We start from the raw sequence: 16731 nt of genomic DNA, 5'->3' as shown, positions 1-16731 counted from the left end.
TAGTTTTTCCACACTGAGAAAAAAATGCTGTTGATTCAATTAAAGTCTATATTACGGGCTGTCACTAACATAAGTGATTAATTCATGCGTATATTTTATTGACATAAAGGCTTGATTATTGAAATAATAATTTATGCCTTTATGTCAATAAAAGATTACGCGAAGTCATTCATGATTTATCTCATAGATTGCGCTGCCAAATCGGAAAACAGTTATATTATACGATACTTCATCTACTATTTTCTCACATTTTATCTGAGGGACATCCTGGAACATCTTTATTAGGAGATCTTCTGGATATTTTTAGGTTCCCCCTTAGAGATACCTTGAAGGTCTGTGCTGCAGTATGGTTTCTGAAATGAGAAAAATTAAATTAACAATCAAATAATACCCGTAATAAGCATTACATTTTTTGAAAATATTTGAATTTTCAATAAAAAAATATTCCACTGTTTTTTATTTTATTCATTCCACAGTTTTATATTTTCGTAATTATGTTTACTCTAACTTTACATAAGAATGTGTTGTAAAAAACAAAATTTATATAATTATATAATTTATATATTTATATAATTATATTATGGATTAAGGATGTTACTATATTTTGAAAATTATATAATTATATTGTTACAATCTACGTACGCACGCGCGTGTGTGTGTGGTGTGTGTGTTGGTGTGTGTGCGTGTGTGCGCGCGCGCGCGTGTGTGCAAGATTGATTAGTTAGAAAATTTTTATTTAAAAAATAGTATTTGTAAAATAATTGTATCTTGTATTTCAACGGAGCATATGAAAATATTTTATATTTTATATTTCAAATATTATAAGATTGACAATCAATCTTATTATTTGAATTATAATACACAAGAAACTTTTAGTTTTTCAACTTTAAGTACAAAATACGTAATACTTCCACGTGCTCCATTGAAATACAAAATACACTCGTATTTTAAATACTGTGTTTTAAATAAAAGTATTTCAAATACATGTCGATGCCTGTATATATGTAATATATGTATATACATTTTATATGTAAATAAATTTAGACACATATAGAATATTGTGTTCTATGATAAATTAATCGATGTAAAGAAAACACAGTGCACATATTTGCAAAAAAGAACAAAATATATTATCATTATTATTCGTTTATCGGATAGTCACGTGAAGACATGTACGCATCTCATTGTGCGAAGGTAACGAGAGAAGACTACAGGAGAGACCACACGAGGTTGCGGAGGTGGAAAACCAGAAAAACCGGCCCTCTCTCCTTTCTTTCTTTCTTAATCTTTCTCTCCGTCCGATCTTCACGCACTTCATTCGCCCTTCGTCTGTGAGAAAGAGAGAGAAAGGAAGGGAGAAGTTACAGGTACCCGCACCAGCTGATGTATCGAGAATCGTGCCGCGTCGACGCCTACCCGCAGGTCGCAGGTAAGAGAAACCCGTCGCAGTCAAAAATTCTCGAGCTGATTCATAGAAATGCCGGACTGACCGACCGGACAGTGTTGCAACGGTTTGGGTTACATTAACGAAATTTCATTTTGAAAACTGATGATTTTTCAAATAAAGCCCATCCATTTAGGAATTTAAACAAATTCCAGATTAAAATAAAAGTACCGTATTCCAGAAGAATGCACATTACGAGAGATTTTTTTTAAACAAAATAATAAATTTCAACGAGTAACAGCAGTTCTCACATCCTATATTTAAAAAACGGAATTGCAAATGCTATGTAGATACATGTAATATGGTATAGTATAAAGAAGAAAAATAAGAAATTAGTACTAAGATTTGTTTTATATATTAGATAGGAATTTCTTCTCATAAATCGGATAAATATGTAAAAATAAATAAATACTATTATATTCATATGACATTATAAAATGTATATATTTCGTGGTAAAAAAGATATTTAATAAAATTTATATTATAACAAAATAAAGATAAAAGTATAGAATAATATAGATAACAAAAATTCGGCTTCACTCTGTTTCACTCTTGACTTGTTTTTCAAGACAAATCAATTCTCATGGTAAGTTGAAATACTAAAAAGGTTACTGATCTCGAATTTTTGAAGAGGATGGCTGTTGTATCACAAACATTGATTAGATTAACATTGTAAAGTCACAAACAAGGGATTCAGATAAACTATCCTTCTGGGAATATAATTATAGGAAATGGAATTGAAGAAAACGTAATACATTAACTATAAACTTAAAAACAAAAATTAGTTTCCTTCAAATGCTGGCAAAATTAATCTTTTCATGACAACAAAACCAAACGAAATTAAAACTGTATTCTTTTCTATTATTCATTAAAACTTTAACTTTTAATTTAATTAAATAGAGTTAGAACTTATAATTTTATAGCGTTATATAAATTAAACTTTTTGCACAAATTGAATTAAAATATACATAAATTTAAATTAAAATATTTAATAAAAAATCATACTTTTATAAAAAACTTCTATAGTTCCTATGTAATAACAACAGAACAGAATATGACGAGAAAATTAAATAATAAAATGTATTCGTTTGTAATAAAACAAAATAGGAAAGCTATTTTGATGAGTACAAACAATTTAAAATGTGTATTTCAATGCAAGCAGAAAGGATATTTGGACCTGTTCAAAAAATATATTGAATGTATCAACTGGCTTTTCTCTCTATATCTGGTATGTAAATCTCTTTGTCTATTTCTGGATCACATTCACATGATGACGTTCAAAGATTAGAGAAGCACATCTTTTCGTTAACACGAAGGCATAGACACGAAGGCGTATTACATGTTGAAATAGCCGGATTCTTATGGTTCTTGATGGCTCTTCTCGGCTTACGCGCGCCTTACTATTGGCTCTTCCATAGCAAGGAAAAATCAACAGTGATGGGTTAATTTATTTGACCCACCGAGTACGGACGACAGCAATTAGTAGTGGACGTGATGTTGAATATAGGTATTCCTTATATTTCACATTGTGTTCACGATAATGACGGAAATATGCGCGGCCATGATACTAGATATGAGACGAGAGCAGATAGCGATAGGACTTTCCTTGACCCGACCTATTTCTAACGAAAGACAGTATCTAACAATCAAAATTGAATAAATAGAGATAGTGCAATAATTAAGATAAAGTTTTAATATTGGATAAAGAAAAAAAATAAAATATGAAATTAAGGAGATGCTGTAGTCGCCTGTATTATCGATAAAACTAGCGTTTTTATTCCTATCGAACTTCTTCGTAGTGGTTTCACAGAATAAAAATTTCTTTTCCATAATTAAAATATATGTGCTAATATACTTGTCGCTGGTGTATTTCGTGTACAAAGCTAGAAAAAGAAAATTACAGATTCTTTTATCCATTTTTATTTTAGTATGGCGACCAACGTTGAAGATAAAATGGATAAAGAAATCTGTAATTTTTTTTCAGCTTAAAACAAAATATACCAGCGACAATTACATTAGCATGTACATTTTAATTGTGGAAAAAAATTTTTATTTTGTAAAATCACTACGAAGAAATTTGACAGGAACAAAAACGTCAAAAACGCTAGTTTTATCGGTATAATACAGGCGACTCTAACATCCCCTTAACACCAGAAATTTTACACATACACGGATAAAAATGTGCGAGAATTAAACATACAAAAAAACACTAAAAATCTAGAACTATTATATAATATCTACCATTATTTTTTACCTGTTCTTATCTAATGTTTTTATTTTTACGTCGAGTGTTCAGATAAATATGTTTATTTAGAGATAAAGACTTGTAATTGTCCATCACAAGTTGAGTGATTTATATTTCAACTCTAAGGTATATATAATCACAGTAATGTAAGACAATTTTCAATTTTTAATTTGATATAACTCTTTTTTTAAAATAATTTGAATAAAAATTATTAATTTTTGTTGAATAATTGCTTTAAAATAAAATCGAATAAAATTTAAATCAAGCAAAAAAAATAAAAAAAAATTCACGATCCTGCCAGGATTCGAACCTGGAATCTTCTGATCCGTAGTCAGACGCGTTATCCGTTGCGCCACAGGACCGTCCTTGGGTGTATGAGTGTTGTAACAAGTATAAAACTATTTATATACATTGTTTTCTTGAGAAAAAAAAGGTAATAAATCATTATGACACTTGTAACAAAATCCAGCGACTTCGTCTGACGTAATTCGTCGGGCTATATTTACGTTGAATCATATATAAGGTGATTGTAAAGTCGTGTTTACGCAGCTAAATTCTTATCAATACAAATAAATTTTAATATCATAATCTACAATATCATACAGTTTATTGGATTATTTAGGGAAAGATCAGGTGGTATCAGACAGCTGGTATAGAATAAGAATTATTAAAAATTTTAAACAAATGTGGTAGTATAATATTTATCAAGCTATTTATTTGCCAATGACAAATATACAAATTTATTTGCCAATGACAAATATACATTCCGTCTGCACGTAAAAGCCGGAACTTCTCTATATCAAATGGCAATGTTGTTTGTGAATTATTATTCATTTTGTTGTGTAATTGTCGTTTATGCTGGTACGGAGGTGACCAACCAGTCACATCATTAAATGAAAGTTTAATTCACTAGTATAAACAACGACTATGATTCTTTAAATCATATGTTTAAAGTCTTTTTTATTTTAAAGCTGTTCGTTTCATACATAATTTTTTCCGCTGCACGTCATTCAGGCGATAGTGGACGCGAGGTGACGGACAATATCGGAGTCTAAGTCAATGAGACTTAGTTTACGACGACTGTTTTGTTCTAGGCGAATATCAAAAACACTGGGAAGATACGATACGAAGTAAGTGGGAAGAAGAGAGTATATTAGGCTGTTAAGAAAGTAAGAAATAAGGAAATGACAATAAGAGAAATAAATAAGCGATGTTCTGTTCTTAAAAGTACGTTAAGAGATAGATTAAAAGCTATTGAATAAGAGGAGAAAAGCATTAAAAAACCCATGCACAAGTAGAAACAGAATCTATCAAAAATAGTTTTTTTTATATTTCTGTTTGATATCACTTTCCAATTTATAAAAACAAGAAAATGTAATGCATTTAAAAATAAAAAATAATAAAAATGTTAAAAATGTAAAAATTAAAATAGCCAAGTTTTTACATTCTTAAATGTCATTATATTTTCTTGTTTTTGTAAATTGGAAGTGGACGAAGTCAGATGTTAATTTCTTAACCCTGATTCTGTAATTCTTACCCAGACAACACAGAATATTTATGATAAATATTCATAAATATTTATTATTTATTTTTTGAAATATTATATAAATATTTTATACATATTTTATATAATATTTATGATAAAATATGAATAAATATTTTCAGTAAATATTTTTTACTTGGATTATAATATTTTATTAAGTATTTTCATAGCATTTACTATAATATATATGTACAATAAATATCTCTCTCTCTCTCTCTCATAATATTTATAATAAATATTTATGATCTGCCCAATCTAAAACAATATTACAAAAAAATATTTACAAAATATTACAAATAAATCTTACAAATATGTTGTAAACATTTTATAAATATTGTGTATTGTCTGGGTAATGATAGTGTCGATATCGTTATATTGTCGTTGCGTAACTTTTTTACCATATATATTATAATATCTATGCAAAGACAACATAACGATATCGAATTATTTTTAGTTACAGAATCGGAATTAAGAAATATTTTCCATTGTACAAAAATAAGAAAATGTAATGATAAGAATGTAAAAATCTCTTTCTATTTTGATTTTTCAGACAGAATTGAGATACGGGAATAATCACCTAAATTTTATTATATAAAAGATTTTTAATTAAAATATAAAAAAACATTCCGGATAACTATTCCCGAATTAAACATTGTATCATGAGTCACAATCACGTACGGGATGTATCACACGTATCACATCATGTATCACACATAATACACGTAATATCGATTGTAAATTAAATAATCGTAATATTATGGTTTTTATCTCCCGGATCAGATTACATGTATCAATATAAGAACGGTTGTAAAATCTTCAGACGATTGCACGATAGGATATAATTCACCTTATCTACGTTTTTCGCGATTAATAGATAACCCTACCTTATCTGATATCAATATTGAAATATCAATGCACAATTGTATTGTAGTGCCAGTTACGTGTCGCGCCAAGAGAGGATAAGAGCCGCTCAGACGAAAGTTGTAAAATTTTACGAGGAATGTTGAAATCAGCGATAATTTCAAATTAAATTTACAATTTATTATTAGCTTTTCCCAAGTGCATCGAACTCTGTAAAGAACGATATATACATATGTACGTATGTTATACATATATATGTAATAATTAATACAATCTTTTCGCGTGAAGCATTCGATTTTTGTGGAATGCAGCAAACACAAAAAATATGTTCGCAAATAATGTCACGGATAAGTAAAATGATTATTTTGTTCGACCGACTTCGAAAATTGAATCAGCCGTGTTCAACCGGTTTGGAATTCCTTAGTCTTTGAGTCTTTTATGGCTCTTTCTTGGAGCTACCAGAGTTAAAGATCCCTTTTCGCGGAACAGTTCGCTGATTCATCTGAATCCGTGCCTGGTAAAGTCCTATCTGAACAGCGATATAACGAGATGACGGTATTCGGACGTGGTTCTTCTATGAAATGACTCGAACAGCTGGCTATTATTTTAATATCTGACGCTTTCTCAACGCAACATGATAGGGTTGCTTAGCAGCCAGATAACGTTATCCTGCTGATGTTACTTGCGAACTATAATATAGTAACATGATGTCTCACAGAGGTATCTCTATCTGCTATTCAGTCCTCGATAGCCTAAGCGGTAATCTGTTAAATATAGATTTAGCGAGAATAATTAATCAGCGAAGAGGCGCAGGTTTCATCACACTAGCTCTATATTTAGAGCACGCGCCCAACGGCGTACGATGATTATAAATGATTTACGATTCGATGCGCAGGATGAATGGAATTGGTGCACTAATTTGTATAATATGATTACATAATAATTTATATTTTTATATTAATGGTACATAAATTGTAAATAAAAACACTTAATTAGATTAAAAATAAAGTGAAAATAATGGGCTGTGAGTCGAGCTGGAGGTTTTAATGCTAAAGATTATATTTCATATTCTGACGAGGAATAGCATAATCATCATGTAATCCGTATACCTATCTCTGTAAAAAATAATTAAAATCTCAGACTGTTCTTATACACATAATAACATACGATTTGAGCTTCTATACTCATTAAGGTTTGCATGCAATTTTAATAACGCTTTGTCAATTTTTATTTATTTTAATTTTTATTTATAACTGACATCCAACATTATTTACGATTTACTCTAAATCTATATTTAACAGATTACCGCTTAGGTTACTGAATAACGGATAGGGATACCTCTACATCATGTTCATATATTAGCGTTTGCGAGTAACATCAGCAAGATGACGATTTATTAATTTGTACGTTTAATTGACATTTTATTTTGTTTTCTTGATATTGAAAATGGCTTGATAGAGATCGAAACGTTTATATATTTACTATTTAGAATATTTATTGTCTAAAATAAATTGTTATTCCGAAGAGTGAAATGTGTATTCTTAAATATTGAGGATTGAGCCACTCTTTTTCAGGACTGGCTCAATGTTTACTCTTTTTACAGTGAGAGTCCACTCCAAAGAATATAGAGAATACCTTTAGGATTAAAATTTAGCTGAGCTATCATGCTAGCCCATTATCATTTGATTTTTAATAATATGTAATAATATATTGGATTACATTAATTGCAAATGGAGATATTTTATGTATATTATAATTTTAAACGTATCGATTAACGATATAAATTGTTTGCAGGATATTCTTTTGCGGTATATGGTCACCGCAGTATTTTCCAAATATAAATAAATCAACATAAATTAATTATTAATTCATAACAATTGATTGTGAATATTTCATGAATTACAAATAATCTCAGTCTTTTAGTACAAGAATTTTGGCTTTTGAAGAACATGTAGAAAACATCTAAATTTAGTTTTCTACAGATTTTTAATTTACTTTTGACCTGCTCTGAACGAAAGAAAAGCTCTTCTTAAAGGCTTCCCACTAACAAGGAGAGGCTACGCTCTGCTCTTTACCGATCTTGATCAAACTTGCAGCAATGTTAGAGGAGTCTACCAAATCTGAAAACAGTCTAATATCTCGGAAAATATGCATTTTTGAGAAAAATGTCTTAGACAAAAATGGTAGGGTTTAATAAGATATATATTTATTGGTTTTATTGATTTGACCTTGGGTGGCATCGCTAAGGTCAAGTCAAGGTTGACGATACCTCCCAAGGTCAAACCGATAAAACCAGTAAATACATCTTATTAAACCCTACCATTTTTGTTTGACATTTTTCTCAAAAATGCATACTTTCCGAGATATTAGACTGTTTTCAGATTTTTTGGTATATTTTTAAATGCTTATTTTTTTTACTCAGCTTTTAAGCCCCATTAGCGGGGACGGCTTTACAGGTGTTCATTTGGTAGACTCCTCTAACATTGCTGCAAGTTTGATCAAAATCGGTAAAGAGCAGAGCGTAGCCTCTCCTTGTAAGAACATCAAGGACACGGGCAGGAAGGGAAGGTGGTTTAGCAAATCCTCTGAATTCCTGAGCTCAGAAACGTGTTGCTTATTTTAAGTACTGGTACAGCATATAATACTATTACTACAGTAATTGTGCATTCACGCTGTAAGATCCGCGTACGTCTTTCCAAGTAAATGTCATGAGTAAACGGCGTGAGAGAGGTTTACGGCATAAGCCACGTTTGGATAAAGATATTATCATTGCGTCATACAAACGTCATGCTTTGTCACGCAATGTTGCGCGCGCAAAAAAAAAAAGGAATAGCAGTACAGTTTTTCACCGGTTTTCATTCATGTGTTACGTAATTTTAGAACATAATTTTGTGTCACTGACCTAAGGAAGAAAATGTTAAAGCAATTTGTAATTTTTCTCCAGACTTTTCAAAGATGCGGCACGGTAAATTGACATAATTTCTACTTGCATTTCTCTTCCACCGTTCCATACAACAGATTTAAGTTCATAATCTCTACTTTATACGATTTCAGTTAAATTTAGTATATCTCAATAAAAAAGAGCTTTTATTTAGAAAATATAAATTATGATTCTATGAGAATTCGTGACATTTGTTTAAGGCCGGTTTCACCAATATAAGATCAACTTTAATTTCGATTTAATTTTGTTTTATCTTTTTCTGTAAGAATTAAAATAAGATAAATATAATTGTAAGAATTAAAAAAAGATAAACAGTAAGTTAAATTCAAATTAAAGTTAATCTTACATTGGTAGAATCAGGCTTAGTTTGTTTTAAATGTTATTTCTGCCAATAATAAAGGTAGAAAAAGCTATATATTAAAATTTAATAGATATATTTGACATGGAAGATGTATAAATATATTCTTTCTTTCTAAAATAACTCTAATAATAGATATAAAAAAAAGAGAGAACGAATGATTTAGCGTCGATCGCGACTGGATGCAGACGGATCAAAGTGCTCGAAGAATCCCACGCTCCCGCGGCATCGGTAGCCAGTCGCCATGGTAACAACCATGCGAGAGTCATGTCGCCGCGCGCTGAAGCGAACGACGGTGTCCGAGGGCCGCCGATGTCTGCCGAACGCGCCACGAGACGAAAAACCGAGAGCGGCCGAGCGCGCGCCGATCGTAACGAGGGAAAAAGCGAGAGACTACCTGGCGAAAGGGAGAGCAAGGAGGACGGATACAACGTTAGGAGGGTGAGCAAGAGAGTTGTAGGTGGGGACAGAGCGAGAGCGAGAGCCTCCCTGCCGCGCCGCAGAAGCCAGCGAACAGTTTTCGGTCCCCGACCGACCGGCCAGCCCGAGCAAGCTGCAAGGTAAAGAAGGAAGGAATAGCACGGGAATAAACGAGCGAGACGGAGAGGACGATAGAGGGGGAGGCAAGGAAAAGGGAGCAGCCGTGTCCTCGCGTGCTTGTGTCGCGTCTCGAGCGCTCAGCGCAGCCATTACGACAGAGAGCCGCTCGGTGACGCTCGGCTAACCGCTAACGTTGTGTAGTAAGTCGCGAGCGCGACGATAGCGTGACCACGTTGTTGTTGCACGCGTGAACTGACGCAGTGAATCTCGCCGACGCCGTCTGCCCTGCCGCGTAGTACGAGCGTGAGCACGTGTGCGCACGCGAGAGACAGAACGAATTAACGTAAGAGGTCGATCGGCCGCCGCCGCCGCCGTCGCTGTCGCCACCGAACTTCGAAGGGGGTTGGCGTTACGCGAGTGAGAACGAGGAAGCGCGGAAGCTGCCGAGCGTGACTCCCGAACGCGCACGACACACGGCTGTCGCGTCGTGGAACCTGGAGACCTCTACAAAACGAATTCGGTTTGTGACTGGACCGGTTGGCGATCGAACGCGTGTGCGTGAGTACTTAGGGCGAGTGGTCGGATCACAGTCGATTGAGAAAAAGGAAAGAGGGCTAACGACGCGCTGCCACCGCCACCATGTTTGACGTGTTCGGCTCTGTGAAGGGGCTGCTCAAGCTCGACACCGTCTGCATCGACAACAATGTGTTTCGATTGCACTACAAGGCCACCGTGGTCATACTGATCATCTTCTCCCTCCTGGTGACCTCCCGGCAATATATTGGCGACCCGATCGATTGTATCGTCGATGAAATCCCGTTGCACGTGATGGACACCTACTGCTGGATCTACTCCACCTTCACGATCCCGGATCGAACCGGCATAGTGGGCAAGGACCTGGTGCAACCGGGAGTTGCCGCGCACATCGAGGGCAAGGATCAAATCAAGTATCATAAATACTATCAGTGGGTCTGCTTTACCCTCTTCTTCCAGGCGATCCTTTTCTATGTTCCACGCTACCTCTGGAAAACGTGGGAGGGTGGCAGGATCAAGATGCTGGTGCTGGACCTCAATTGTCCGGTAGTCAGCGAAGATTGTAAGAGCGACCGACGTAAATTGCTGGTCGACTATTTCACCTCGAACCTGCACTCGCAGAACTTCTACGCGTATCGCTTCTTCCTGTGCGAATTGTTGAACTTTATCAACGTGGTCGGCCAGATCTTTTTCATAGATTTCTTCCTGGACGGCGAGTTCACCACGTACGGCTCCGATGTCATCAAGTTCACGGAGATGGAACCTGAGGAACGTATCGATCCCATGTCCAAGGTGTTCCCGAAGGTTACCAAGTGCACATTCCATAAATATGGTGCGTCTGGCACAGTGCAGAAATTCGACGGGCTCTGTGTGCTGCCGCTCAATATCGTCAACGAGAAGATCTACGTGTTCCTCTGGTTTTGGTTCATCATCTTATCGATCCTGAGCGGTCTTAGCCTGCTCTATCGTGCAGCAGTAGTACTCGGCCCGAAACTACGAAGCGTGCTGCTACGAGCACGCTCGCGTCTCTCGCCACATGACCAAATTAAAATCATCAGCGACAAGTGTCAGATCGGCGATTGGTTTGTCCTGTATCAACTCGGCAAGAACATCGATCCATTGGTGTACAAGCAACTCGTCGCTGATCTTGCAACTAAGCTGCAAGGCAAGGAGAATGTGTAACATCAAGCGATCGCGAAGGATCTCTTCAAGGAACGCTTCCACCCAAGTTCTCCGGAAGGTTCCTCGTCTCTCTCCCCGAGTAATAACCCTGCTCGACTTAGGGAAGAAGCAAACGGTAGGATGTCTCTAAATTGGAGATGAGAGTAAGAGATAAATGTAAAGAAAGAGAGAAAGAGAGTGGGGGAGGAAGACAGCCATATCGATAATGCAGATATAAAACGGAGGATCGGAAAAATTGTAGAGTTTTAAGCTGAATTGCATCGACGACTGTCTGATTTAGGACTCCGCTTTTTTATATATTTTATTCCTGATATACAAATGAGGAAAAAAGATAGATCGATTAAAATTGCTTTTCAATTGGTCCTTCGATCCGAATTACCACGATGAACATCGATGTTCAAAATTAATTCGATTAGCGTCAACTGGATTCGAGTAGGCGAATGTTAATCCTATTTAGAATTCATACGTTGATAAAAAAAAAAACGAGATTTGGTCAGTTAAGATAAGTATCTTTTGACGAATCGAGATTAAAAAAATTTTGTTTATTTTCAATTTGTAGTTAATTTAGTAGATTTAAGGTATAATCAATTAATTATCTAATTAACGAATTCTTTGATCGACGTAGAATTTAGATCGGTTTCTATATTCTTTTCCGATACTAATTCTGAATCAATGCAGGATCTCAAGTCAATCGAACTAAAGTCAGTATTAGCGTCGGTGCAATTTGGCCCTGGATAGTTAGGCCAAGATTTTGGTGTCTCGCCGTTTCTCTTTCGCGCGAGTACACGCTTCCATTCGACGTCGAGTTTGCGGTGAAGACAAAGCGCGCAGCCCACCGCCCGTCTCCTCGTCTCTCCTCGTCTTCGCGTCGAACTCTCCTCGTCTTCGAATCCTTTCACCTGCGGAGAGTTTCCCATCGATTTTATACGCCGCTCATTCCACTTATTTTCTACGTTTATTCATTTCCTTTATTTATTTTATCTCGCGCGCTCCTAGCTGTCGAATTCGTGATCTGAATGTCAACCACGTGTCGAACTCTGACAATTTATTGTTTGTTTGTTTGATTTTAACGAATTGTGTTTCGTCATATGGCAATGAGTAACACAAGTTGTCGGATTTTGAATTCTTAAATAGATACCCTGTTTCTTTCTTTAATATTGTACAGTATTTTTTTCCAATTCGATTTTCAAACCGATCAGGATAAGCATAAAAGTTTAGTTTGCGATTATATTACGAGGCAGTTCGAGTCAACCGATCATTTTTGCCATGACGTGCAATTAATTAGAATCACGCAGCTACAGCTGGCCTTCTCACAACTCAACTCGATTGTTTACATTCATTATGTGTAATTACGATAATTAATCGATGAAAAGAAAATTAAGGTAAAATTTATTTCTTTATCTTGCTTTCGTTAAATTAACACGATACCAGTGTGAGTTGGTATTTAACACGAAGACCGGAGCGAGTTTGTTGGCCTGCGTCACCGTTATCGTTTTCATCCACGCGTGTACTTTGCTAGCAGAGTTCGCACGCAACCGCGGATAAAGCCCCCTCAACACGAACGTCATCCCATGATCGCACACGCGGGAAATAAAAAATTTAGCCTTCCGCGAAGCACTTCGTCGCGTTATTGCGCGCGTATACAGAAAGAATGGTTTTCTCGAAGTGTCCAAAAATAACTAAATACAGATCTAAAAATAAAAAATTTTTGGATCTTTAAAATAATTATAGAGGACGCTTAAACTAATTTTTTTTTTTAATATTTTTTTGACTCTCAGTATTTAAAAAAATGTTTAAAAATATCGAGCAAGTGAGAGTAGCTCCGCAGTAATTTTTGCGTAATCTTTTTTACAAAATGTTCATATATTTCTTGTAATGCTTACATAGATTTTTTTTGCACCATTGCTCAATGCTGGAGTTTTTTTTACATATTTACATAATTATTTTGATAGTCCAATAAAATTATTTGCGGATTTCTGTACCTTAAATTGTTTGTTATAAATAAACAACGCGTGTTATATTTAAATTGTCCGTTTCTACCAATGTAGATTAATTTTAATCTTGGTTTAACTTTTTATCTTTTCAAATAAATAAATAAGTAAATACTTATTTACTTATTTAATACTACTTAACGTAAAAATAAATCAAGATATCAAAGGCACATAAAAGTCAACGCGCTGAAGTTTACGCGCAAATTTTTCTAATTCCGACGCCATCGTTTCCACCAATTACAGTTGATAGAAACGAACATTTGCAAAATCGTTCTTTCCGTATATATTCGCGCCTGCATTCCTACCAAGTCTCGCGTACTCGGAGCGCGAACCCGTACGTCCCGTGAGGAAGGTACATGGAATGGAATGACGATCAGCCTCGTAAGAATATGCGCGGGAACGAAGAAAATATGCGGGGAGGAGAAAATATGCGCCGCGTGCCCGCCGGGGGGTTTCCATTGTCACGCTCGGCGCGAGCATGCCCGCATATTTTCGAGCTTTGCCGAGGACGGGTTCTGTCCTTCGACGAAAACGAGGAGAGAAAGAGAAACACCTGTGAAAGAGCTTAAAGAAAAGAAAAAAAAAACCTAGAAAACATCCGAGAGTGCTCCCGGCACTCTCGGAAGCCTTCGTTCGCAGACTTGGATCGTGTGATAAAGCGGGGGACGGCGTTCGCGTTCTATCTTGGCAACTAATTCCTGCCTCAGCTGTTTCCTTCATATTTTTTCTTTTTTTTTTCTTTCTATATAATCGAATTGAGCGTATGTGTCTCGAGTTCGCGGGATCAAGGGCCAGCAACAACCTGTAACGCGTAAAGCAGGGACCGGACGTGCTTTTCGCGGAGAGATTTATCTCACCGTAGGGAGTTGGTGAGCACAGCATCCGGCGGGTGTTCGTACCGGTCCGCGCACCGGTCTCTCGGTTCGCGCCGCGAACTCCGAGGTATTCTCTTCGATCGCTTTCACACGAGGGAAAACGATCGCGCTCGCCGCCCCCCGCGAACCTAATCTAACTTTTCATTTCTTCATGCTACCGATCACCATGATCTTTCTGATATCCTAGAAGCGTGTTGTAGAATGCGCATGTACATTGTAGGTTGCTATATGTGAGAGAGAGAGAGAGAGAGAAAGCAAGAAAAGTTCACTTGTATATGTACGTGAGCATATCGAGAGAATGAGAGAGAAAGGAGAAGAGAAAGAGTGAGAGAGGGAGAGCTATGTATGAATGTGTGTGTATGCATAAGTGCGTAGATATTAATTAACGCGCGTCTTCGCGTTTCGTCATTCCATGCACAAAAAAGATGCACAGAAAAGACGTGTCCGCGATTTTATACGCGAATACCGGGAAATTAGATGATAGGCCAAGTTACAATCGACGCGCTATATCTCGCGCATTAGGTCTTTTTTTTTTATAACGTAAAATTAATGTATATTTTTGAGGGGACCAAGTTGTAACGTCATAGATTATTCTTCGTCAATTCCTTTTTATAATACGGACTTACAATGTATGTAAAAGTGATGCGTCGAGGGACCATGTTGTAACGCTACAAGTATATTTCTACGATTTTTCTCTTGTTTTTTTTAAAATGGTATAATAAGACTGGTACCATGAATTGGCGATTAGTATGGTAATACCGCAGCGATGTTTCAACATAACATTAAAAATGTACTGCATAAGAAAAGAATTTTTATATTAAGTAATTTATGCGCAATGTAATTACGTGAACGAGGAAGTTTGCTTTTAGTTCACTCGTCCATCGACATCACATGTGTTTCAAGTGATAGTTTAGAATTTAGATATTTTTCAATACGTATAAGAGGTAAATGAAAAAAAAAAGGAGAGCACTACCTTTTACCATTTGTATATTCTACACATAAATTGCGAGCGCGAACATCAGTTACTTTAATGTCCCACTGACGTGTTCACGTGGAATACCTAATATCGCATTACTATCCGAACCGAGTACTCCGACTCGCTTGTACTATTCGACAGAGATTGAAACGTGACTACCCGCGGTGCCGTATCAGCGATACTTTCTGCTTCGTCAGTTGTGCGAGCGTGGAAAAATTAATGGTTGATTTGATGGCGCTCGAGACGATTGTTCAAGTATTATCAAGATAACGGCATCGAGATAATGATAAAGGATTTAAGCGTGCAGGATACGAATATTAAGTGGAAAAAATGGTTTTGCTGAAGTATCTAAAAATTTTGCTGGATAAGATTTGAAAATAATTTTATTGAACTACCAAAAATAATTATGCTTAGGTCGTTTAATAGAATTTCGAAACTTTTTGTAATATTCTCGTCATGCTTGAGTTTCCTATGTAATTGTTTTGATGGTTCAACAAAATTATTTTTAAATCTGTGTATACATACATATTTAAATTTTTAGATAGCAGAATTATTCTTTCCGTATAGTATTTGAGTTACGCTATAACCTTGCAATTTATTCATTTGAAAACTGATATGATTGATTTAAATTTATTCGACAATCCATGTTTTCTTATCTTAATCTTGTACAGATACAATTGTATATAAAACTGATATATCATTATATCTCTTTATCGTCTATGCAATAATTGGATCAAGATTTCCTTGAAAAGGAAATAAAATTCTCATAAACACAGTCTACAATTCGTACGGTTAAAAAAATAAAATTTTAGAAATCTTATCTGTATGATATCAATGTAGACTGTAAATAATATGATATACAATATCTGATATAATGCGTCATATCCATTTTGGACGCATAAAAACGCCGATTTTCGGCAAAACGTGTGTAAAACATACGAATGGATAGTGCTGTAACACTAAAAAGTTTATTAGATAGAAAGAAAAACGCGACGCGCGATTTATATTATATTCGCTTCTTTGCCATTTAGAACATTTCCACGAGAGATCTATGCTCAAAGTAAGACTGCCAGGTAATCGAAACACTCCACGTCGCCGTGATTTTGTATCACCTTTTAGATGTATACGTGAGATAGAAATATTATTATTAACGACGAACGCAACGCTGTTATCCGGTATCATATCGCGTATTTTCTCCGAGGCATCAACCTGTCGCCCTTCAATTGGAGAACGCTAGAATT

General features: G+C 35.5%; 1 protein-coding gene and 1 non-coding gene across 3 annotated transcripts; one reads left to right on the top strand and one right to left on the bottom strand.

The window, feature by feature from the left end:
• Positions 1-689: 689 nt before the first annotated feature.
• Positions 690-15835, top strand: Inx2 (innexin 2). Of its 2 annotated transcripts, XR_001940423.1 has the most exons (3): positions 690-703; positions 10034-11825; positions 14826-15835. XR_001940423.1 is itself a non-coding variant. In XM_018517227.1 (2 exons), exon 2 carries the CDS (start codon positions 10572-10574, stop codon positions 11646-11648), a length of 1077 nt encoding a protein of 358 aa, XP_018372729.1. In that variant the 5' UTR covers positions 690-703; positions 10034-10571; the 3' UTR covers positions 11649-12129. The 2 variants fall into 2 exon arrangements, 1 of the variants encoding a protein (XP_018372729.1); XM_018517227.1 differs by lacking the exon at positions 14826-15835 and having other exon boundaries at positions 10034-12129.
• On the bottom strand, positions 3979-4051 carry TRNAR-ACG (transfer RNA arginine (anticodon ACG)). The gene has a single exon. It is a non-coding gene; the product is annotated as a tRNA-Arg (tRNA).
• Positions 15836-16731: the final 896 nt, after the last annotated feature.

Source organism: Trachymyrmex cornetzi, unplaced genomic scaffold (genome assembly GCF_001594075.2).
Source record: "Trachymyrmex cornetzi isolate Tcor2-1 unplaced genomic scaffold, Tcor1.1 scaffold67, whole genome shotgun sequence".
NCBI lineage: Eukaryota > Metazoa > Arthropoda > Insecta > Hymenoptera > Formicidae > Trachymyrmex > Trachymyrmex cornetzi.
Note: the sequence above shows the minus strand (reverse complement) of the source record. Positions and strands in the feature narration are given on the sequence as shown.

Bases quoted from the DNA above. Each gene is read 5' to 3' on its own strand.
- Inx2 (XM_018517227.1), top strand. From the start codon at position 10,572: ATGTTTGACGTGTTCGGCTCTGTGAAGGGGCTGCTCAAGCTCGACACC.